At 36.7% G+C, this 26,192-nt stretch overlaps 1 protein-coding gene across 2 annotated transcripts in view; it reads left to right on the forward strand.

The window, feature by feature from the left end:
* Nucleotides 1–24,463, forward strand: part of RBPJ (recombination signal binding protein for immunoglobulin kappa J region) — a 58,601-nt gene extending 34,138 nt beyond the window's left edge. Inside the window, exons 3-11 of one of the 2 annotated variants that reach the window (XM_040064440.2) lie at nucleotides 1,528–1,623; nucleotides 8,721–8,886; nucleotides 10,017–10,191; nucleotides 11,720–11,857; nucleotides 12,088–12,200; nucleotides 14,132–14,272; nucleotides 18,073–18,228; nucleotides 18,940–19,043; nucleotides 19,829–24,463. In XM_040064440.2, the coding sequence (XP_039920374.1) occupies nucleotides 1,528–1,623; nucleotides 8,721–8,886; nucleotides 10,017–10,191; nucleotides 11,720–11,857; nucleotides 12,088–12,200; nucleotides 14,132–14,272; nucleotides 18,073–18,228; nucleotides 18,940–19,043; nucleotides 19,829–20,144 (1,405 nt within the window). In that variant the 3' untranslated portion in view covers nucleotides 20,145–24,463. The remainder of the gene's footprint in view (nucleotides 1–1,527; nucleotides 1,624–8,720; nucleotides 8,887–10,016; nucleotides 10,192–11,719; nucleotides 11,858–12,087; nucleotides 12,201–14,131; nucleotides 14,273–18,072; nucleotides 18,229–18,939; nucleotides 19,044–19,828) is intronic. The other variant, XM_040064438.2, reaches the window with a different exon arrangement.
* The last annotated feature ends 1,729 nt before the right edge of the window (nucleotides 24,464–26,192 follow it).

Raw genomic sequence — 26,192 nt, forward strand, 5'->3', positions numbered from 1 at the left:
ATGTGATGGTACTCTTAATAGACTGTTTCCAAATGTCAGTTTAAAAGTTTTAAATAACTTAAATGCAGCTAATATGTATCATAATGAAATGTGCAATAATAATTTCACAGTGAATTATGTTTTAGGGTTTAAAATATATTATTAAAAATGGCTGTAAATTAGTAATTCTGTGGGCTTCGAAGCAGTTCTTCCAGCTGTATTTTCATGGATAAACATCAGTTTTACCAGTGTCAAATGTAGATTTGACAAGTTAGTCCAAATTTAAAACAGCATTTCAAATCTATTCTCTGTTCTTATATCCTGCTATTTACAGAGAAAATCGGTTCGCTAATCACTAGACATTAATCATGTCTTATGCAGGCATGACAAACACAAGAATTTGCAAAACATCATTAGCAAAGCTGGGTTGTCCTTGTCCAGCCCCACCCTGGCTCAATCTACTTGCTTTTCTCTATGAAACTGTATGGAGATTTATTTTGGAAAAGGTCTAGTCAATAAAATACTGCTTTCTATCTTCCATCATTTTTTCACTAGAAATGTTTGGTTTTCTAGATCTGTCCTAAGGGAATTCAATAGTTGGTGCAGTTCACAGAAGAAAGATAAAAATCCAAACAACTAAATGAAAAGTCGCTCTTTCCCCTATGTAGGGCTTTATCTTATCATATAAATTCCTGATAAATTCATAATTTATTTTTCTGGTAGATGATTTGAAGATGAGTGCATTGGTGAGCATTCAAAAAGCTCCTTCAGGAACTGGTGTTCCTGCCAGCACTCCAGCACAGCTGATCCCTAGGGTGTTGAATTTGGCACGCTGCTTAATGAACAGTTAGATTATTATACAGAAGAGTGACTGGCTGTTATTGTTCTCTCGCTTCTCTCAAGGAATTGTTGTTGGTGTGTTTGAGGTAATTACAGCACTTACGTAACATCTGTAATTACGGTGATGAAGAACAATAAAACATTTTTTAAAAATTAATTTTTGCTTTTTACCTGATTGTATGGAGGAAGTAGATCTTTTCTCTAGAAAACTAGGTGAAACAGTATGCTGAAGAATTTAATTTTTTCTTAGTATCTTCAAAACCAAAAGAAAACTTGTATATAAACATTGCTCTGATTTGGTCAAAAGCTTAGACAATTTGTCATCATGGGATACTACATTAGTCATGAAGAAAATACTTAAGTAATTAAAATGTGTTCTTATTTGTGGCATGGTGCTTAAAGAAATAGGACTTTAAATATGGTGTAATTATTGGCACTGATATGATTTTACATCACAAGAATTTTTTTTTCTAGAAAATGTAGTAATTGTAAATCATCACATACGCCATATTGCTAGTTTTGTGCAGGATAATGACTTCTTTTTCCTGTGTAATTGTCTTGAACAGTAAGCAAACGCATCTTGACCCTGTTAATGATGGCCTTTTTGGAATTTCAGGTCCTGGATTTTTTTTCCCTAAAGCTAGCTTAATTTTGTTGTAAACAAAACCAAAAGAACTGTCGAAGCTTATGTTGTGTTTTGATTTTTAGGGAAGCAATGCGGAATTACCTGAAGGAGCGAGGTGACCAAACAGTGCTAATACTCCATGCGAAAGTTGCGCAGAAATCATATGGAAATGAAAAAAGGTAACTTTTTATGCTGTGCTGGAGTCTTCTACAGCTGCGAGCTAAGGAAGCTCTCGTGTGTAGTTGGGTGCACAGCACTTGGCCCTATTCTTCACACTGCACTGTAGTCTGAAGAAACATAAAATGCTTCCTCCTAAATCATTTAATTTTGTAACAAGTGCTGCAAACCCGTAGCATTCAAAGGAGTGATGCCTCTTTCTACCAAGAGGTTCCCTGTCTGTGGGCAAAGCTTTTCTTCCATTGCCTAAGATTGTTCTCATTTTATACCTTCCATTTTAATGTTGGATGAAATGAGGCAATCATCAGTGAATACTTACAGAGGAGTTTCTTCCTGAATAATTTCACATTAATATGAAAGGGAAATTGCTAGCCTCAGTAAGAGAAGCTTCTGAATCATGTCTGTAATAAGTTTAAAAAAAGAAGATAGGTCTGTCATGACTGTATGATAAACATTCCCTTGCAAAAACCAATACAGTACATGTACAATTATAGGTACTTTTCTAAGGGACAGAATCTGCAGGAATACATGGGAATAAATGCTTTTTAGGCAAAGGTGCTTTTCCTGCACACTTCTTTAGTGTGATATTTTTTTTTCCATGACTAGTAGAAGCAAATAGGATGCTCCTTTATATGTGGGTTTCTAGACATGATGCAACACAGCATTCTTCAGTTGTAAGCAATGCTCTTCTGCATAACATTTCACTAGAATAGTGCAGTATTTGGTTATTTTTTGTGTTATTAAGAGTTGTTCACCACAAGAAGACCACATATTCAGCGCATTAATCTCTTTGAAATGTTAACCGTAACTTTCACCACTGTTACATAAGTCCTGTTGCATCATTATGGTTTTATAGCTTTGAGATTAGAGATGTCATTTATGTGTAAGACTGTTAGAAAACACAAATATTATAATTAAACCTGCAGATTTCTCAGTTCATTGTTACCTAGCTCAGTCACATTTTCTGATGTATGTGATTCAGGGATACAGACTATACTTTGAGCTGGTTTTCAGTATTCTCTGCCTGAATACTTTTCTTTCTTGGGTCCTTTCTTTTGGGCAGTGTCCAGGTTCTGCATGCCTGTGGAATTGTAATCAGAGTGCTTTTTAGGTTTTTCTGAAATTCTTGATGTGAATCAAGTGGGAAGTTGGTGAAGGAGGAAGGACAGAAAAGCAGAGAAGTGTATTTGCTGTATAACTGTACAGTCCTCTTGCTCTTTACCGTGCTTAAATGCAAAAGGGTTGCAATGCCAGGCTGTTCTAGCAGTAAAGAATAACTCACCCTTTGCAACAAACTCAGCAGCCAAAAAGATTAACCATGACACTACAGAAACCTCTGACTGTTACCTTGTCAGATTGTATTGTCATTCAAGAGTTGCATAGTTAACTCATCACTGTAGATGAGTAAAGTATACATTACTCCCCAAAAATGAGGCGTGTGCCTGTAGATGGGACTTTCTAAACAGTATATCTGTTACTTTCTCCTTCTGAGGCCAGAGCAGTTCATAAGGAACATTTTGCAAAGCTCTCCAGTGTATCATTATCCTGGAGGAAAAATTGCATCAAAAGAAAGGAGAATATAAAAAGATAACATATGTAATGTTGATTATTAGAAGTTCCATTACTGTTTGGAAAACTTAGACAAGTCTTCTCAGGAATCCAGGGCAAAGCTTGAAATTGTTATTTGGTAGTGGTTTCTGAAAGCTCCTGTGTGCATTCTGTAGTATTGCCATAAAATCCTGTTGACTCAAATAAATGTGTATGTGGGAACCGAATTACGTGGGACAGATCAAAGTTCCCTGCGTGGATGGAATAAACCTGAGACTTTGGAAGGTGGAATGTTAGGAAGATGCTAGTTGAGTCACTCAAAATAAGCTCCATTGGTTCAAGACCTTAGACATATAAGGTCAAGCCCCTGCCATGTAACAACAATTGGACACCCGTCCCAGGTAAAACCCTATAAAATGCCAAGCTAACCACAGCCCTGGTCTTTGGATGCTGACTGTGGTCAGATGCATTAAATCATATCTCGGAGCTATCCATCGTCCCCATCTCGTTTATTAGCCACATGCAACCCAGCCAAACTGGGACTGGGGTCATGGGGATCTCACCCCCCCTCTTTACTGTGGCACATACCTTACCTAAGCAGTGGTCATGTTTGGTAAACTGCTTGAAACAATTGCTAACTGGAATTAGGCATTCTTTTACCACACTTTTTGAGGTGCAGTTCAGTGTCTTAGCACAGCTGCATTTGTTCATGCAGGTTATCTGAGATTGATATACTTAAGAATGGAAGCATGTCAAATGAGTGTAGAAAACTTCAGAGGTTTATGAAAGATGATCAGGCATGAAAATAGTTGTTTGTTGATTATCAGATAGTTTGGTGCTGAAATGATTGCTGTTGCGGTGTGGGTATGAAATGAAAGTGTGGAATCAGTCACCAAATCAATCAGGTTAGAAGGGATCATGGTGGGAATATCTGGTCCAACATAGAATATGTGGCACAGGATTGCATCCAGATGGTTCCTGAATGTCTCCAGTGATGGAGACTCCACAACCTCTCCGGTCAACCTGTTCATGTGTGGTCATCTGCACAGTAAAAAGTTCTTCCTCGTGTTCATGTGGAACTTCTGTGCATCAGTTTCTGCCCATATCCTCTTGTCCTATATATACTAAGGTTTCATTTTTTCTGTTTCAATATTTTAGTTTTTCTTAAGCCTTAGCATATCATGTAAACTGTCTTTAATACTGTTCTGCTAGTTCCCAGACTATCAGCATCAATAATGATGTCCTGTTGTTATCAACATAAGAGAAAGTGCCATGGATCCTTGGATCCATGTGTGCCCTAAGGTACTTAGTAAAACTGAATGTGGAATTATTATATTCCTTTTTCTTTTTTTCTTGAGTTTTTAAATTGATTCTGCTTTATTTATAGCAGACTGTGGCTTTTGTTTCTTCGTATTTCTGGAGTAAGCAAAATTAATAAAGTTTTAATGCTGATTTATGCAACTGGGCAGTCAAGTTTTCATCATTTTTACATTCACTACCACTTTTGAAGTGAGTTGGTTTGCATACACCTTTATAGAAAGAAGCATATTTCATAGCCATTTTTTTAGACAAATTTCCTGTTTTCCACAGGATTTCATTATGGCATAGATATAATCTGGTTAATTTTTGGATCTTAAAGAATAATTTAATTTGCATTACTTTTGTAATGAGGAATTCAGGTTACAAAAGGAATTATTTCTTAAATTTGACATCTCTTTTAAGTAATTACAGAACTTAAAAAAAACCTAGACAAAATTCCACCTCTTATTCCAGTCTTTATTTAAGTCTTAGTTGTTGCGAGGTCATAGAAAATACTTGCCATTAGCAAACTTTGCACACCGTAATTAAAAGGTTAGCACAGTAACTGCCTTTCAGTGTTTTGACGAGGGTTACTGGATGGTGAAATATGCTGTTAAAAACTTGTTGTAAATGGTGCAGATCTCATGTAGTGTGGCCTGGTTTAAATAAGCATCACAGTAACACTGTTCCAGGTGCATGGATGCAGACTTTCTAGGTTAATTTGAGTTTTCCGTACTTTAACAGGAATGAAAGGAGTTGACTTTTTTGAGTTGACCCTTCATAGGAACCTTGCACTTCACAGGCTTAATGGTTTTTAGCTTAACAAAGAAGCCAGGAGGTAAGAACCTCATGTTGTACTTTAGTTGAGTTTTTAAGACTATGTGCCTGATGTTTCTTGTTGGATGACTGTCACCTTTCAAAGGCATTCAGTTGATAGAGACTTAGGTGCTGCTTAGTCCTGATGAGTGTGGGTATTTGGCTTACACTCTTTGTATTGTTTTCCGTATTTACCATTCACTGAGACTTTTCTCTTTGGAGTCTGAACAGTGTGAACATTCAGCAGTTTAAAGGATTGAAATGTTTTGGATTCCAAGGTATAGTTTACCTAAAGACTAGAGCCAGATTGGTATTTTGATTGTGCTGTTCTGAGTTAAACATGATCACTGCTGATTAGCATGAGGATGCTGTAGCTGCATCTTGTTTTACAGCTGTTAATGAAGGAGCTCCTATAATTTCTGATCAAACAGTTCCTTTAGCTGAACTGAGTGTGCCTGTCCTCTGGATAAAATTCGTTACTGAGAGCACAGCTTTTTCCAGGGCTTACCCCGTGGCTCCACTGCTTTGTCCTTAGCACTGTAGTACCTAATGATTTTTCATTTGTTGTCACGTTGAGTTCTTTAGTGGATGTTGTTAGTTCTTTGATTGCCTATGAAGAAAGATTGCTGAGCAGTTTCATTCTCAGAACGATGTGGGTAATTGACAAACGCTTGGAATTGACCAATGTGTACAGAGGAGAAACTTCCCTTCTAAAGTCACTCTGGATATAAAATAACTAGCTAGTAGAAGCATCTGAATTCTCCTGAAGGCAGACTTCTGTAAGATGAACACAGGAATGGCTTGGATGATTTGAAAGAGCAAACCTTTGTGACAGAAGCCTGTGGTTTGAGGAGACCACTGACTGCATCAGAACTAGGTAGAAATTACACGAGCGGATCTTATTTCCCTTTAAGCCCTTGCTTCCTGGCAAGGAAGTTAGAGGAACTTCTCTGCTTGAAGAGCCACGTTTTCTCTGTATTGATTGGCTTGAATTGACTGAAGGAATATTATTCTCTCCTCTGATGATTATCTGCTTTAGTAGTGTTTCCGAAGTTCAAACCTGCTTTACTTTTTCTGTATTGGATAGAATATTCATTGCTAATTTCTTCTGTACATGAGTTCATGGAACTGTAATTATGAAGTTTAAAAGACTCAGGACTGTAGTTATCTATGCCTGAAGGCTGAGAAAGAGGTAGATACATAAGAAAGAAAACCCATTCAAATTATGAGTGTCCAGACTCTTCATGTTTGTAGTTTTAACTGAACTTAAAAATTTATCAGTTTTAAGAGTTTCTTTCTTTGTTCAGGAAGTTTTCGAAGGTTTTTCTCTGCATTCTAATTTTAGGAGTGCTTTAATTTTTGTAGCTTGTGTACTCTACATCAGTGGGTTACACCTGGTTTCTTACAGGTCTTCATTGCCATCTAGTGGCCGTAGTTATTCAAAGGACTTGGTTTAGAATAAAGCTGAAATGAGAAGGGATGTGAAAAAAAGCAGAGGTATTTTTTTTTTTCTTGTGTTCTAACCAGTAAGATAAATACAAAAGAGTACATGGGGAAAGAAGGTAAATGTGTTACATGCTTTATGGTGTAATATTATTTGGAATAGAAAGGATTTTTGTCTTGGTTTTGTTTGGTCGGGGTTTTTTAGCAAAGTAGTGCTCTGTTAATAAAGACTGACACTATTTTTTAATCTGGGTATAACTTCTTCATCAGGAATTGCTTATAGCTGATGACCACAATACTTTTGAAAGAGGTTCATAGATATTTCAACTGTATACATATTGGTATAACACCTGCTTTGCTGTGTTGTAAATAGAACGAATGTAAGTGAAAAATTGACTGCAGATTTATAGTCAAGAAAGAAAGTTAGAGGAGTTTTCTTGCCTGCAGACAGTAAATTTTTGTTCATTTTCGTAACCATTAAGACATTTTAAATAGCAGGAAGACTTAAAATTTGGTAATTTGTTTCTCTGACAGAGAATATACATTATTTGTGTCCATTAACCAAAAATACTACAAATACTTGCATTTATTTATATGTATTCTTAATATATGTGCATTTAATTATGGTATTATTAGCAGCACTTTGATTTCATCTATTAAAGAGTTCTGTAACTTAGGAAAACAATTTATATCTGTTAAATAAATGTGATTATGCTGAAAAATACTCATGCTGAATAGGTGAGATAAAAAGGAGTTTTATGCTGGATTTTCATACTAAAGCTACCATTAACAGTGTTTAATAGAAATAAGAATCATATAGGATGAAAAAGACCTTTCCAATCATCAGGTCCAGCCGGTTACCTGGCACTGACCTCTCTTGCTCAGGACTCCCACAGACACTTTAGAAACGGAATTTTGTCCTCTGATCATTTTCCATGGCTTGGAGCCCACAGTTCAGTTCACCCCCCTGCCCCAACCAGCTCCTGCCCACCACTGCAGCAGCACAACTGGCTGCTTCCCCAGCATGGAGCCTGCTCCCCTTGCCCAGTGTTCAGTTGTCCTAAGCCAAATTAAAAAAAAAATTAGGGGTGGGGGGGAAAAAGCAAAGACAGAAAATCCTCACCTGTAAGGTAGGAGTCATTGTTGGGTTGCAGAAGTGCCAAGTTATAGCACTACTCTCCAAACTGAAGTAAATAAAATAATTAGAAACTTTTTCATGTTGCCCTCACTTACATGCCTCCATAGCTACCTCACAACTGGATGTGCTCATTCTACTTTTTCTTCGATCATAGTGAAATGATGATAAAAACACAGCAAAAACTACAACCAAACCTTTTCAGGAGTTTTTGGGCTTTAACAATTCGCAGAAACTTCAAGACCAATGCATTGTATTATAATGCTGAATTTAATTTTGAACATATTGCTATAAGTAGCAATACACTAGATTTTAGTCAGTGTTGCTGAAAACTAGACTTTAGTTTTTACACATACTGATGAAGATATAAAATTATCCATTCAATTTAAAAACTGGGGAGAAATTCATGTGTGGATGGAATCAACTCCCTCCTTGCTTATGACAAAACTCTAAGTGTTTAGGAATTGTAGTCAGCAGTTGTCCGTTAGTTTGTGGAACTATTCTTTGTGTATTAATTTCTTCATCATGTTAAGCACCTGCAAAAGACTAATAACTTTTGAGGCCTTTTTTCCTTTCTTTCAGAATCTCTTTGTAAGGTGTTTTACAGAGATGCAGGCTGTTAACCTGACATATATTAAACTGGAAAGATTCTCAGTGGCAGTGCATCTACTGCTGATTTTCCTTGCTTTTAAATTTTTATTTTTTTTTTAATTTGCATTTTAGAAAACCTTCAAGACAAATGAAGGTTATGCCTGTATAAACTCAAGTGCAAAGTGTGAAGGTGAAAGCACTGGGTATGCATCAGTTTGTTTATCTGGAAAACTGTATGTAATTTCATAATATGTTCTTCATTTTCAGGTTCTTTTGTCCTCCTCCGTGTGTTTATCTCATGGGCAGTGGATGGAAGAAAAAAAAAGAGCAGATGGAGCGGGATGGTTGCACTGAGCAGGAGTCACAACCTTGCGCCTTCATTGGGATAGGAAACAGTGACCAAGAAATGCAGCAGCTGAACTTGGAAGGAAAGGTAGAAAAACTGTAATAAACCTTCTAAGATAACTAACTGCAAAGGATATTAGAGCTATGTGGTGCATATTTCAAGGAACGCCCTTTCTTATTTTTGGATCACTTTCTTACACTCTAGGTATTACATAATGGTTAAAAAACAATCCCTCCAAATATTTAGGACAGTTGAATAGCTGGTTTTGGCTCATAGGGTCATAGCAAGGTACTGACCTTAAATTTGTAGGTTGTTGATGCAAACTCAGTAAACTGTTAGGTTATTTGGTAGGCATCAGTGGCTAACTAAAATACGATTTCTGACCCATACTCTCTGTCCTGCTTCTTGGCTTCCATCAGTGAATAATGTTATCAAGGAGGTATCAAAACATCTGCTACTAGAAGCAGTCTTTAAGTCCCTTTGCCTAAAAATACAATTGAAGTAGCATCTTAAAGATTTAGTAGGTTATTTTTACAGTGGTGTAAATTGCTTATGAGAATTTTTTTAAAGGTATTTGTGATCACTTAAACCGTTGGAATAGGACTAGCAACAAAAGCGTTCATTTTACCTGGTTGTTTTATTAAATGGTATTTTATAACTACTTGGTATTTCCAGCACAGTCTACCAGAAATGCTTCATATATACCAAATAGGAAAAGAATAATTGAAGTTCTTTATGGGATTTTTTTTAAAAAATTCTGTTGTCACCTAGCATAAACACTTAGCCAAAATTAACTTCCTTGTGTTTCAAAACCCAATCATTTCCCATCCTTTCAAGAAAAAATTAGCTCAAAACATTTTCTGCGCAGGAGGTCCCTTGTGCATGCCCAGTGTAGGGTCTGTACAGCCCTTATCAAATGTCATTTTTAGTAATGCTCTTGACCCCTCAGAGGTGGCCTTGACACAGTTACGGTCTCCAGTCATGTCTTCTAGTCCTGGTAAGGATCTTTAGAGTGATCATAGAGTAATGAGGCTGGGTGCAACACTTTACAAACTAGTAGTCATAAAAGAAATGCATATGGAAGAGATGGAAAAAGGTTCTCATCTGTTTTAGAAACTATTGCATCAGTTTTCCCATTTTATTCATAATTAAATAGGCATAGTTTCTTGAACTGGGTTCACTTCAAAGAATAAACCAGACTATGTTTTCACCTGCAGAACTATTGCACTGCCAAAACATTATACATATCAGACTCAGACAAGAGAAAGCACTTCATGTTATCGGTAAAAATGTTTTATGGCAATAGTGATGACATCGGTGTGTTCCTCAGTAAAAGGATCAAAGTCATCTCCAAACCTTCTAAAAAGAAACAGTCACTGAAAAATGCAGACTGTAAGTATTTCACAGTTTTTCTTTATTTAGCAATTAATTTTGTTTCATACTAATTTTTTGTTATGTGTTTTAAGGTCTGACTACAAGGGAAATACGATGAAATTTTTGACTTCTGTTTTTTGCTGTATTTCAGAACTGTACTCCTCAGTGTATTTTAAAATATTCCAATATAGATAGGTCACCCTGTTGAGTTTTAGGCAGTCATGGCTGATTATTTAGTAAATATAAAAGGCCCACACAAAAGCCCCTTTGTATTCTGAGGAATGAATTTATGTAGACAAGTGTATAAGGAGAGTTCTTCCTCAGCTTTCTAAGCTTTTAGATCTTTTTTGACTGCTGTGATCTGGTGCTTAGAATGTTTTGGTCAGTATCAGAGGTTGCTTTCAGATTGTGATGAATGAGTAGCATCATGTCATCCAAATTACACTTTGTCGCATCACAGCCACCTTCTTACTGTCTCATGCCATTTTCATGTTGTTCTTATTTTTGTTTAGCACGGTTCCTTATGAGTAGTAGGTTAAGAAATTTGTAGGGTGATGTTTCACTCAGATTCATTTACTTACCGTGTTTTTCAACTAATGGTATCTCTGGTGCTAATGTATAATTGGGAACGTTTTTGCTTTTCCTCCAACATTTTTTGCCTGCATACCACTGGAGCACCTCAAGAGATACCCTTTTTTTGTTGTTGTTTGTTTTTCTCTCTCTCTTCACTAGTGCTTTAAAAGGCTCTTCCATCTGTGTTGGGCTGGAACCCATTCACCTATGGAATGTGGATCTCGGGGCCGCTAGCTTGGCACATGACTAAAGGCAATCTGTTGCTGTGCAGTTCACACCCGTGGGCTCAGAGTATGCACTGTTGAATTTGTATTCAGACAGATAGTTTTGATGGACAATGAATATGAACCAAGCATTCTTCAATAATAAATATGAACCAAGTAGAACAACATGCCTGTTCTGATGGCCATATTTTAGTTGCTGGGGTTTTTTTAGGGGAGCAAACTTTACATTTCTCTCTTTTGAATGATAAGTAAGTTCAGATCTGAGAACATTACAAGTTGCATGGTTATAATTTGACATAGTTACATCTCTCTTCCTTTCAATTGCTTGTGATTTGTAAGAATACTTTGTCTTTATATTTCAAATATTCTTCAAATGATTGCTGAAAGTTGTCTTAAGTACTTCACAAGGGCAAGCTAAAGCTTCTGCTTCAATAATCAATTGCTGGAGAACTATGAAAAGAAGAAGTTGTCAGCTGACAAGCACTGGCCCATTTGGCTATGTGGCAAATTTCTGTGAGCTAGCATACCTTTGGAGAACAGCCACTATGTATGTTATTGCACTCATAATTTTATGACTATTTTTGGTCTGTCACAAATATAAATATTTTCTAAATTAACCAGTATTTGATAATTATGTATTGATTTCAAGTATTCTTCAGTTTATTTTATGTTATTTTTAACTTTTTGATACTTTTCTATGTAATAATGAAGTAATTTTATAATCTCAAGTCTGTATGTGTTCCTTGCAGTATGTATTGCATCAGGGACAAAAGTGGCACTATTTAATAGACTTCGATCCCAAACAGTTAGCACCAGATATTTGCACGTAGAAGGTGGTAATTTCCATGCCAGTTCACAACAGTGGGGAGCATTTTACATTCACCTCTGTAAGTAAAAGCAAATATGTGTTTTTTGGGTTTTGGGGATTTTTTTTTTCACTTTCCTTTATCCTCACAAAAATACATCCTGCATTTTTTCCTCCATATTAATTGCCCGTATGCAGACTTGTTTTGTTACTGGGTGTATATTTGACGTAGTAGTGCGATGTTAAATGTTTCTCCTATCAAGAAAAATGGTGACTAAAGCAAGTAATTCTGAAAATTCCTGTTTCATGCAGTGGATGATGATGAATCAGAAGGAGAAGAATTCACAGTGAGAGATGGCTACATTCATTATGGGCAGACTGTCAAACTTGTATGCTCAGTTACTGGCATGGCACTCCCGAGACTGGTACAGTTTCATTTCTCCAATGCTGTAATTAATTTATAGATGGCAACTTAATGTAATTCTGTAGTTGGGTTTGCAGTGTTTACAGTTTTTGACCTTGTCTGTTGCCTTCAGGTAATACATGTTTTATATGGAAAATGGCATTTATTTTAATTAAAGTGTATTTTTGTATCTGCAGATTATTTCTGTAAACAAAGAACAACTTGTAAAATAAGATAAGGATTTTTTTCAGAATTTAAGGCTGCCAAAATAGGTTAATCTGTCTATTTTAAAAACAGTAATGTAGATTTCTCTGTTACAAAATGCTTCAAATATTGATATTGAATAGATGAGTAAAATATTTGCAGTCACTCTTCCATGTGTTGAGTTCCAGCATGGCTTTAAAAATGTTCTACTGATTTGAATCCAAAATCACTTCTGCATACTTCTGAGGATATATTATACCAGATTTCTTTTCCTGTTTTATGCACTGGATGCCAGCCTAAGTGGAATTGTATGTGATTAATAATCAATAGTGCTTCATATGGGTTCTTCTGTGAAATTGTGGTTTGTCAGCCCATTATGAGTTTCATACAAGGCTCTGCAAATTCCAGTTTAGGTAGAAACAATCTTTAGAATGCACCAGTATAAAACCAGACTTCCTGCAGTCAGGCTTTTGTTCCCCTTTCCAGACTAATTTTGCTAGGACTGTAATGAGAAATTCTCTCCCAGTACCACACTTAGGTAAAAGAAAAAGATAATGGCCTGCTCAGCGTAAATGGTACAAAATGAAAATTTTGTTTGACAGTGAAATCAGTTACACTGGTTACACTACAGATATGGTTCAAAGACAGGAAATTCAGTAAGAGCATCTCAGTTTTTTATTAAAAAGGCTTCATGTTAATACTTTTTTTATTGTTGAAAGGAGATAGCATCATTTAGTATTGCAGAAACCTTATTTGTAAATAGAAATAGATTAAAACAGATTAGGCTAAAAGTTCCTGTTTTGTTTGCCATGGGGAACATTTGTCGTACTGCCTTACTGGACTGATGGAAAGCGATGCAATTAAAAGATAACTTGCGGATATTTTATAAGCCAATGCAGAGAATTTAGAAGAAAAAAGTTCTTAACCTTTTAATTTATATTGCCAGTAATACTCTTTATTATAATTAGATATTGCAGAGGACATAGTTGGGTTTCTGATTGTCATCTTAGAAATATTCAGGCACTTTGCCTGTTACATCTAGTAGTGTTGCATAAAGCATAAACTTCTTTCTAGGAGTTAAAATTTATGAGCTGCAGATTTTCACTCTCTAAGGGAATAGGTTTTGATTTTTAGAAATAAATTGGTTAAACAGATCTGAATTAAGTCAACAGATACTTTCTCACTAAACTACAAAATGTTAGGAACAATTGTTCTTTGCAGTTGTTTTAAGTAATATTTAATTACCAATTACTGATAAGATATGTTATGGTTGTTATTTCCAAAACTGTACTTAAGGACATCTTGATACCTTATTTTAATTATTCTCCTTCAGCAACCAGTTTACCACAGAATGTTGTTGATCCTGTCAGTGGTGAAGCCTCTGTAGAAGCATTTTAGTTACTAAGAATAGTAATTAATAGTAATTGAAGATAATACAATTAATAACTGCTCTTTTACACCAGCAAATGAAGCAAAAGTAGATTTTGCTGAAGCTTCAATCTTTTCCCCACTCCTTCAGCAAAAATAGATAAAATAAGCATGCATGCAGCACGTTGAAGTAGTACTGAGTATCGTGTCAGTGTTGTGTTCTTGTTTCAAAGGCATTAAGAATTACGAATCTTAACGTTGACATCAAAATGACGCATAGAAATGCCCTAAAAAATTACTTTTCACTTCCTTTAGTGACTGTATATATGTGATAAAGTATAGAAATTGTTCTAAACATATATGTGCAATTTTCATTTGCAGATAATCCGAAAAGTAGATAAACAAACAGCATTATTGGATGCAGATGATCCAGTATCACAGCTCCATAAATGTGCATTTTACCTTAAAGACACTGAGAGAATGTATTTGTGCCTTTCCCAGGAGAGAATAATTCAATTTCAAGTAAGTTGTTTAAAATTATTTCAATAGATGAGAAGCATAGTTGCAAGGTTTTCCCAAATATCCCCAAAATATGTATGCATGCCACTTTTGCAGTAGGTTTTGAATATGAGTCTAATACTTTGTTTTGAAAAGAGAGGATGGAAAGCAACAAATAGTTATCTGTGCCTTTCCAAATCTGTTTTTCTTTCCTCATAATCTTCTTCCATGTCTGTCTGGTAAATGAATTCTGGTTTCTCCAATGGAGAAAAAGGAAACGCGCTAGAAATTTGTGCATGTGATCACAGTACTGTGACTTAACATGCTGACGTACACCAGTGGAGCTGCACCATTTATTTGTGTGTCTATTTCTAGGTTACAGCAAATAGGAAATGATACAGTTGATAATAGTCTTGTTTTCATGATGAACTCAGCAGCACTGCCATGTGTTGCTCTTGGCTAAGAGGGTAAACATAGACGGCTGTGGCAGTTGCCCACACTAACTTGAAAAACCACAGAAATTTTATTTGTCTGTAAAGAATATAACTGTTTCAGAAAATTTTTTTTCTCCAGCAGGTGGAGAAAAACACTGGGTTTTAATCTCTTGTGTGTTAGCATGCTTGCAGCACTTACACAAGGTAATTCCTACCAGACCAACAAGGACCCTGAGATTGGCTCAGCTGGTCAGAGCATGGTGCTGAAAACAGCAAGGTGGTGGGTTCAATCCCTGAACATGCTCAGTCTTTGAGTTGGACTTGATGTCCCTCGTGGGCCACTTCCAACTCAGAATATTCTGTGACTCTGTGAAGGCTTTGACCAAGTTCGGGACTACCTAAATATTGCAGTTTTCTTTAAATATTTTGGGGGCAGCTCAAATGACGAAGGGTGTTGAGAGATAATGCTGTGCTCCAGGAAGGTGGCCATGCTTGGGAAAGAGTGAGGACTTCCTTAGAACAGCTTTCTTCTTGGGTAAGAAAAGTGGAGGTAGGAAATGAGAGCTGTCATTTAAGATGTCCCTTAATGTAAGGGAAGGGACAGGAAGGCTTGGTTAAGAGTCAGTTCAATTCTGTCCTGAATTGGGATAATGGAAGGAGAATATGAGAAGCTTTGTTCCTATTTCAGTAAACATATTTGTGACCTGTGGTAAATCCATTGCTTCTACCCACAGCACACAGCAGAAATACATATCTGTCAATATATATTCTTGTAAAGGAGAATGAACTATCATTAAGAAGAGAAAGCTGTGAAATGTGAACTACAATAACTCAGGATCAGCCTGCTATTTAATCAGTCTTAGAGTACTATATGGGAAGCACTGAATGAAGGAAACAACTCCTGCTTGTCTGGCAACTGCCTTAGTTCAGCATCCTGGAATTGTCTGTGGGACTGTGAGGATGTCCTACCACTCTTAAGTTTCAGCAGCAGTCATGGAGTCTAGTCTGATAAGAGCTCTGAACTTTCTACATGGGTAGGAGTTCGATAAAAGGACACTCCCTATCCTGGATTCTCTAAGTGGAGTAGGTACCTGCTGCTTATACGTGTTGAATAAAATCTAGTACCTTGCACATCAACCGTTAGGTGAAATCACAATGGAAGATAAACTCTCCCAATGTCAGGAGATAAATCCTGTTTTATCCTGTTTTGTTTTTTTATTTTGGATCAGAAGACAAAGACCAGGGAAACACCATGTGTACACTGTTCCTGTAGCAGCAATCTAGACAAACTGTGGTCACTGTTGGGAAAGAAAAAAAAAAAAAAGCCAAAAAAACCCCCAAATGACTAAAACAGCAATAACAACAACCCCCCAAAATCCTAGATCTTTAGGATGGCAAGTCTCTCTTGGGTGAATGGAAATAGTCCAATTTGTTTTGAATGATGTAACAATTTCTGTGAGTAATTCCTGCTTCCAGTTTTGCAGCGTTTAGTTAGCTACAGTTCTGCATTCACTTAGCCATCAACATCTTAATTTCTTCTCTCCTAATTGGAAAAGCACAGTCTTCTCCATTTCTTAAAAGTTCAACACTTGGTGATTGCAGTTGCCTTTTCTGTCCCTTCTCTTGTTTTTTCTCCATGACTTTTTTAGACTTTAGGGAGACCACCACTGCACCCAGTATTGCAGCATTAGGTGAACAAGGGGTTTACACTGGCAAAATAATACCAGATAGCTTGTTCTCAACACTTCTTTTCTTACGGTGTCCAACATTGTGTCGTCACTCACAGCTGCCACTGCACATCAAGGTGGTGGCTTCAGAAAACAGTCAGTGGCAACCCTAGGATCCCAAACTGTAACTTCTGTCTCCAGTTGAAGCCAGACAGTACATAAATACTAAGCACAATCTTAAGGCATTTTAATCTTTCAGTGCCACCTGTTGAGAAAATTTAGTTAAAGGAAGGGAAAGAAAGTGTGAGAAATGTCCCTGGAGCCCTATTTGGAAGTGACAAGGAAGAATGCTTCTCTAGAAGAGGAATTAAAACCTACGGACAGAGTAATGTGTTACTGAAATTATTCTTGATGTAACAGGATTTTGAGAAGAAATTCTGTGGCATTTGCCTTCCACATCATGGACTTAGGAAATGTGAAAAAAGTCAGTCAAGGATCTTTTACGGGGTAGTTCATTTTTTCATATCCATGGTTTTATTTGTCATGACTCAAAGTATATCATTCCATGCCAACAAGAGTTGCAATCAGCCCATAGGAAAGGTGTCATGTTTCAAAATAGTATATAACAATTCCTATGGAGGGGCTCCTCTTTTGAAGTTGGGCTAGTAATTCAGAAGCTGCATGTTTCTGATGGAAGTTCTATTTGGGTGTCTTGAGTTTGAACAGATTTGTAGGTACCGTCTGTGTCACACGCTTCCCTTACCAGCTGTTTTCAGTGCTTTTTACATGATCATACCAGAATGAAGAGTCCAAGTGAAAATGCAGCTTTGTTATTTAACGTCTGACGTGGAAGGTTCATGCTAATTGATGTTTATCTGCCGCATTGAAGAGTGAAGGTTGTGGTTACGTGCCAATGTACCCTTAAAACTTAATAAGGGAAAGAGAATCTAGTTATTAGAGTTTTTTGTCACATTTGTTTTTGTGTTTAACCTATACCAAATTTTCTTAGGGGTTGCTAGGTGGTAAAATTGTTCAGACTTCTGTTGCCGTAAAAAATACTTGTGTATTTTCTATGTATCTATCTATATATGTATACTAATTTAGTAGTATTTATAGGAAGACACTAGATGACCTTTGAGGTCCCTTCCAATGCAAGGCATTCTGTGATTCTGTTATTCTACTTTGTAAGGCTGGTATTTCAGCTTCTCTCCTGTGTCCTTGCACAAACACTGAAATTTAGGCTCGTGTTTTCCATCACTTTGTGGAGGGTGAAGAATTCTAAATAGAAAAAAAAAATCTTGAGCAGATAAAACCATAACTATGAAAAATATTCCACTTCAGTGTGTAGCTGTTTTAGACATTTTGCCTTAATAAAAGATCTGTTTTAAAGCAGCTGCTTCTAGTTGCTGTAGGTTTGGTTGTTTTTTTTTTAATGCCTATTGAATAACATAAGAAGTTTGAAAGTTGACCTAAAATAAAACTCAGATACAACGTTGGAGAGGTGACAGTGTTCTAGGTGAGAGTTATGGTGTTCTCATAAATACTAGTTTAAGTAGTTTTCCTGAAATGTGAAGACTGTTTCTCTAGGTCATTTTTTAGAGGAAAACTTAAGAAAACATGCTTTTGAAATAACAGGCATTATTACTGGCTGAGTTGGGTTTTAAGTCTGTGACTTAACAAATATATCTGCAGATCAGATTTTAAACTTTTCTTTTTCTCTAAGGCCACTCCATGCCCAAAAGAACCAAATAAAGAAATGATTAATGATGGAGCTTCTTGGACAATCATTAGCACAGACAAAGCAGAATACACATTTTATGAGGGGATGGGTCCGGTCCATGCTCCAGTGACACCTGTGCCTGTTGTAGAAAGTCTTCAAGTAAGTTGGTAGTTTGTTTTAATAAACTTGTTTTATATGAGATTATTTTTGTCATTTAACCTTCACAGAACCCTTGTGAAATACTGTAGGAAAACAGTCTTAATAGCTTTATAAATAGTAAAATTACTTTGTTGTAATAATTTTCCTACTTACATTTCAGAATATCAACTAATATTGTTGCATGCAATTAGAATTTTATTTCTGAAGGTACCATGGTAGTGATATACTTAGGACTTCTGTTTGATTATTTAGAAATTGTTTTTGACTCTTGCCAATTACAGATCAAAGAGAGCCTTAGAAAAAAAACCTCTGGTATTCGGCAGAGATAAAGCTCCCTTAACACCTTCTCGGAAGGATTTTATTCTCTGTTTTCAAAACCTTGTTGACATCTATACGAAGTGGCCATTATCAAAACTTGCAAATTTCTTCATAGCATCAAATTAATTGGCAGTGTCTTTTAGATGTGTTACTTCTTTATACTTCAGTCTGTAGATTGTGTTTGCATTTTGGTGTTGTCCAGCTGATAAAAACAGCACTATTCAAAGTTCTTACCTGATTGTGAAGGTTTTCTTTGTGACTTTTTTTGGTTGGTGTTTTTTGTTTGTTGGGGTTGGTTGTTTGTTGTTGTTTTCCAAGGGGAGAGTGTTTATTCTTAATAATGCATATTTGGGGGGGATTTTCTTCTTCTTTTTCTATTTGTTCCATTTCCAGTTGAATGGCGGTGGGGATGTAGCAATGTTGGAACTTACAGGACAGAACTTCACTCCAAATTTACGTGTCTGGTTTGGGGATGTGGAAGCCGAAACCATGTACAGGTACAATATTTTCTGTTCGATGGTGTTTATGTTTTACTGGGTGCTTTGAAGAGTGTATACTTGTGTACGCACTCAAGTGTACGCTTTTTTGCACTGCAGAAAGTGGTCTGGGAGTGCTGGTTGCCAGAGGCTCAGGCTGAGTTAGCAATGCACCCTTGGCTGCAGGGAGGCCCAACTGCATCCAGCTAGTCAAAAGATGTGTCTGTCCCACTGCAGTCAGCACTGGGGCAGCCTCACCACGAGCACTGTGCACTCTGGGCTCCCCAGTTTAAGAAGGATGTTCAGGTACCAGAATGTGTCCAGAGAAGGGCAGCAAAGATGCTGAAGGGCTGGAAAGCCCTAGGAGTTGCACCTGAGGACTTTGGGCTTGTCTGGTTTAGAGAAAAGATGACTGAGAGGTGACCTCATTGCTCTCTGAAGCTTCCTGAGGAGGGAAAGTAGGTGCTGAGCTCTGCTTCCTGCTATCGTGTGCCAGGACACATGGGAATGGTTCAAAGCTGCAGCAGGGAAGATTTAGACTGGACATTGGGCAGCATTTCTTTGCTGGGAAGGTGGTCAGGCACTAGAACAGGCTTCCTGGAAAGGTGGTTGATGCCCCAAGCCTTTCTGTGTTTAACCAGATAAAGGGCATTAGGCCTTAATATGATTATAACTTGTGGTCAGCCCTGAAGTGGCCAATGTGTGCACAAGTTGAATATTGTAGGGCCCTTCCAACAGAATGTTCTCTTCTACTGAATTCTTTCAACTTAAGTGCATTATACTCAGTTGACTCTCCTGTTTTTCAGATGTGCAGAGAGCATGCTTTGTGTTGTTCCAGACATTTCTGCATTTCGAGAGGGTTGGAGGTGGGTCCGACAGCCAGTCCAGGTTCCAGTAACTTTGGTCCGTAACGATGGCATAATTTACTCCACCAGCCTTACCTTTACATACACGCCGGAACCAGGGCCACGGCCACACTGCAGTGCTGCTGGAGCAATCCTCAGAGCCAACTCAAGCCTCATGGCTTCCAGTGAAACAAACACAAACAGTGAGGGAAGTTACACAAGCGTCAGCACAAACCCCACCAATGTCACATCATCTACAGCAACTGTAGTTTCCTAACTACTGCTGTTTGTCTGGACTTTAATTGACTTTTTGTGCTACATTCAAGAGAACTGAACAATTTTTGTGGTTTCATGGGAAAATACTTTTCCATTTTAGGTGATATGATTTGAACCTTGTTACCTGCAAGTGCTGATCTTAAAAACAGAAGCCACAATAAAAAAAAAGAAAAAAACCAACATCCGAAACATAAGAACTTTATTGAAAATCTATTTTTCAGCTGTGTTTTTTTTTTAGTGGGCAAGAAACAAAAATGTGGCTGGGATACATGTTGAGCAAACTAGAAAACATGAACACAACATAGTTTTTATGGACCAAGGAACTTGTATAAGCTTTAGTATAAAAGGTACATTTTCACCATACCTTTTTTGTATCACAACATATAGTACACTTTTGTTACCAAATAGTTTATATTTTTTTTTCCTCTGAGCTTTGCTCTGAAGTATATTCAGGTTCCAAGCCTGACCATGCTTGTATAATCTAATTACCATACTCTTCCAGTTTTAAAAAAAAAATATATATATTTTTGGTCTGTGGCTGGAACTGTTCCTTTTTTTAAACTGAAGTCTTGTGACTTTTTATGAACTGAAATTGTTTTTATTTCAGCAAGTAGAACCTTGTAAAGGCCAGCATATTTTTTTTAAGATTATATGAAGTCTGTGCAAAAGCTTTAAAAAATGCCTCTGCCTTGCCTGCAATACATGCAATGTATGTTAACTTTAGTGCTCTGTTTTCAGTCATTGTTAATAGTTATTTCTGTTTTTCTTTTTAAAATATGTATTTATAGTGATAATTCATGAGGTTCTAACATTACATGAGTTTTTTTTCCTAAAAGTGGCATCTCAAGCAGTCATATTAATGATTGTTCATGTCACAGGCATATGTTGGTGTTTTTGAAGGGTTGTTACTGGGTTACTCCCCCCTTTCCTTTCTCAGTCATATTTCATCTGAAAATGTTTCAGGATCTGTTCAGGTTTTTCTAATCTTGTACATAATTTGTATTAAGTGTAAGTTAAATGTTTTATTTCAAAAGTGGAATGTTCCCAATAACTTGATTTGGCAGCATGTCTTCTGTCTTGTTGGCATGTAACTAAAGTACCATGAGAAGTATGGGCTACAAATGGGATTGGTAGGTGATGCCCTTCATCACTTGAGAATCACAACAAGCATGTTTTTCTTCATACTGTTCAGTAAATTAGGCCAGACTTTTGTGTAACACTTGTATTGAGAACGTGCTTTCATTGTGAAGTGATCATACAGTAATAACTAGAAGTAAATTTTATTACTTAGAAATGGGCAAGTAGAAAATCATAAAAGCACTATGAAGATGTCAACTCCTCCCATCCTTGTTTCCTGTGGGTTTCCCTTTCCCTGCCAACAGCTTGTGCAACATTCAAGTCTTCTCTCCAGCATAAATTCAAGGCTCATTTGCACTTTGACTTTGTTGGTTGTTGCATTTGTTTTTTCATTTTGACTTTACCATGTTTTGTCCCTCCTTCTAGACCTGCCTGCTTCGTTTGTATCTGAAAGTATACCCCCGTAGTTCGTTTATAGTCACAGAGCTAGGCATAGACTTGTAGGACAAGTTCTGACAGTGTGATCTTCCTCTTTAAAAGCCAAAATTTCATGGTGTGTTCAGCCTTTTCTATACCCTGAAGCAAAAGTCACAACTGCTGTGTAAATGTGAACCTGTGGTTTCCTACAGTGCATTGCTTACAAGCTTACCTGTTGACCATTTTCATAGGGTTTTTATTTCTGACCACTTTTTCCACCACCATTTTGAGGCATCGTCTCTGCACCATATTTGTGTACTTTGACGCTCCATTCTACTTGTTTGCTTTAGTGCTCCGTTGTATGTGTGAAAACAATGTGTTTAAAGGAAGAAATTGGTTGTAAAGCATATTTAGCAAATAGTAAAATCAGTGCCACTATCCTCCTGAAATGTGCTTGTATTCTACCACAGGCCTTCATACTCGTTATTCTGTATTACGAAATGTGTTCCCGTGACGTAGTCGCGATGCTGGTTCCTAGCACTAGTGAATGCTGCCTCACCTCATCTCCATTTCAGTGACCAAGGGCAGGATTCATTGTGGCCTTATCTCTGTTTTAAACTGTTTACTGGCATTTACTTGCAAATCTGTTTACCTTTGTATGTGCTGTAAAATTTTGGTTTATGGTGTTGTGGCAGGAATCATTTCACAGTGTTTTTGTTAGAAGCACATAAATATCTTACAGTACAGCTTAGTTCAAGAGCCACAGATTTTCATCTAATTAGACTGAGAATTAAAATAAGCAAGATACATATATCAGATTTAGAGGGTATTCAAGAAACCTTGATAGACACAGCAGGCAAACCTTAACAAGCCTTTTTAACCTTCAAAGACTATTTAAAATAGCTTTTCGGAACTTGACACATGCTTTTATATTCATTATTTTAAATTTTTTACATATAAATGCAATACTTTTTATATTCAGTTTCTTTACATGTGGTAATTTTGCCCAATAGATGTAATATCCCTTGACTTGCAAAGATTTAGCCTAATATCTGCTGTTCTACACACTACAGCCAAGTGGGTGAAAAAAGAGCCTGTTCTGCTTACAAGACCATTTTAAACCACATAGTTTCCTTTGGCTTGTGGCTCTCTTAGTTGCCAGTAGTTATTCTGTAGTACAGAAGTGGTCTTCCAGGTCCTTACTGTTGTTAATACGTCCAGTTGTTCAGATATAGTATCTTCCTGAACTTTTTTTTTCTGTGGGGTAGTATTGTTACATATATTGGCCTTGTGAGCTGTTATCAATTTTCATGATACTAACAATATCTCAAGATTTTGATAAAACTACTTATAGAATGTTTCAGTATGAAACTCTTATAACTGTTCAAGTCTAGCTGTCAAGTCTGCTTTTAATTCTGTATACATAGAAATGGAGTCTGTGTTCAGAATGTTGTTATAGTTCCGACTATAGGAAGAAGAAGCAAAGTGAGTGCTCTAATTTAGCTATGCCTTTTCTCATTTTCTGTTGTTTGGAGCTGCGTTTCAGAATTCAACACTAGCATAGTCTTTAATATCTGCTGCTGATGTTTTTCCTGATTATTTGCCCCGAGGGCATCCCACAACTGTGTTAATAATGGTATTCTGTACTTGTTTTCATTGCACAGACTTAAAAAATCAGAATGGTTACCTGAAAAGACATTAACTCAAGACATAAATTGATGAATTCCCCACCTAGAAGATGCTAATTCCTAGTGAATCAAATTATCTATTGGAAGTAAGCTACCCACTTGTGGATTAAATGACTCCATAGAGATGTCCATCTTGAAACTAAGATGCTCTTCAATTATTAACCATATTATTTACTTTCTTTCAAAAGCAGCTGTGTTTATGAGTACTGAACAAATGTGTATACTTTCCTGTGCCAGACTTTTGACTTTGTTTTCAAGCACTGTACTGTGGGGTTGAGTGGCAGCTTTGTTAGAAGAAGTATGTTAGGGTTTCTACTTAACCCTTTTAGGACTGAACAATTTCTTCCCTTTAGAGGCTGTAAAATAAATGAGCAGTTCTAACTTCGTAACCATTCTGTCTGTGTTCAGCACTGCATTTGCCCCATCCGGAGGTGCTATGCTAATGTAATTTTTTTAAAATCCTGTAGCATGTGTATACATTCAGTCTTAAAAGGGTTATTTTTAAAAACTGTGCACCTGTAAAGTTTCTTAGCAATAAAGGTAGAAAAACGAGCAAGTTTTTACCATAATTTTGTAGAATTAATTGCTCAGTTCCATATCACATCAAGAAAACCCCTGCAATATGGGCAGTTTTGAGGATTAAATAAAAGTGAAATGTAAACCACATAAAAGTGTTCTTGTCAAGTGTACTCTGTGTGTGTATGTGCATAAACAATTGGGTTTCCTTTTATTCTAAAAGGCTAAAGATAAAATGCCATGTTACTGTTGCTGTGACAAACGTAATTGAACATCTGTATGATCATACAAAAGTACTTGTGGTTCTTGAACAGGTGTTGAAACTTGCCACATTTTGTTGGGTTTTTTCAGTGTTGACCAAGGAATATGGGTTTGTTTTTCGTTTGTTTCATTTGCTTTGGGTTTTTTTTCCTCCCCAAATGAACAGTGAGGTCATCTATGGAACCAGAACAACACAAAAGAAGACCAACCCTGGGAGTGAAAAGTCATCAATACTTTGTGAGGCTGTGCGCACTGGACTCCACTTAAATGGGATATGAAATGTCCACCCAAAAATCTAAATCGGTTTCATTTTTGCTTGTATTATTGCTGAAGTTAGATAAGAAACTGTTTTTTAATAATGTGTAAAAAAAAAAGTTTCACTTTTTTATATAATTTATTAAATAAGAAAAAATGAACTGTGTTTAATTGTTTAACTTTAGCAACTTCACTTTTGCAACTGGTGCACCTGACTCCTTTTAATCTTATTCTTAGTTGCAGAATGTCTGACATTTCATTCAGTTGGTTGATAACTAGAGCCAGAAATTAAGCAAATTAGCTTATTTCTGGTTTTGACGGAATAGTACATCTGTAAGGAATGGCTAGAAATTATGCACTTTCAATGTGACACACAAAATGACACAATCATTTCAAGAAAGTTTTTGAGATGAGAAGTAGACATGGCAGGGAGAGAGTATAGAATGGCAGAAGCCTGCCAGTACTAACCAGTGTTGTGTTAAACTGGTAGAAGAGCTACAAGTTTTCCTGTAAGACTATGAAGGGGCTAAAAGTGGTTCTTAAGTAGGGGAGGCAAAACAACAAAAAAACAATGACAAAACAATCCCTGGCTTTAAAGTAGGATTACAATTTTTTTACAGTTGCAGACTTCTGTTTTTTGAAACAGGGACAGTATGGACATAATGTCTCAAAATTATTTCCAGGACCCTTGAGTCATTTTCTGAAATGATAAATTTATCATTTATCAGAAGAATCAATTGATTCTTCTGGAACAGAGTAGAAATTAGATCTGAGGTTTTTGCAAAGGGAATGGTCACTTGCTAAACTTTAATCTTGGTGTCATTGGAAGAAACTGCATGGGATGGTGCTGGTCCTAGATGAACGACAGATAGAAAAAAAAAATCACTTCAGCTAAGCATTGGCAATTAGCTATATAGGTAGTCTTAATAAGAAATCCTGGTAGGATCCAGAGAAGAAGATTAAAAGAGTGGTGTAAAATAATTGGGCTAGACAAAAGGATTCATTTCATATTTACATGTAATATCTACCATTTCAGAACATTCAGAACTACTGAACTCAGTCAAGTAATTGGCCTTTCACGGAGCCCTGTTTAGATTGGAGTTGCGTGCTCCTGAGCAGCGTAGAAAAAACTGAGTGCTCAGTTAGTGTCTCTGTAAAGGATATTTATTTCTGAAATCCAGTAGCACAAGCTTAGCGTTAGATCAAAAGCATGAGGTGTTACAGCCCATGTTACTTAAAAATACTTCTGTATTGAATATAGACTTTAATGATATATGCTAGAGTGAGAGAAGTTGAGGAAGTCTTGATTCTTTGTAAAAGCAAACTTGCAAGTTAACTACTGTCTGAGAAAGATCTGATAAAACCTTTTGAATTGGACATCTTCCAAGTTCTGCACCTCCTTCAAGTATGGAAAGGGATGGTTAAAAGTTGGATATTGTCTGTTCTGTGTGCTATTGGCTTTGTATTCTAGTCTCAGTTCCCTTATTTTTCATGTGTACTTTTCCAGATCCTTACTTCCGTTTCAATTTTTCTCAGAATGTGTAAATTTTGCTGCATAATGTAGGAGAGGAGTTGGTTTTAAGTAAGGTGGACTCCAACTTTTGAGACTTCATGCTGCCATCTCTTGCTATTGTTTCTACTGCTGGACTGTGGGATGGGGAGAAAGAAACGTTAATTTATTGGTTTTTTAGGTTGCTTGTAAATACATGGAGTGGAAGGTTCTACAGAACCTGGCCCTAAAGATCTACAGGTTTTGAGTTGAGGGGGAGCACAATTTAGAACCATGTAAAGTTGTAAATTGTTTGAATTTAGAAATCCTTTGCTTTTATTCATCT

The sequence above is a fragment of the Hirundo rustica genome, chromosome 5, assembly GCF_015227805.2.
Source record: "Hirundo rustica isolate bHirRus1 chromosome 5, bHirRus1.pri.v3, whole genome shotgun sequence".
Taxonomy (NCBI): Eukaryota; Metazoa; Chordata; class Aves; order Passeriformes; family Hirundinidae; genus Hirundo; species Hirundo rustica.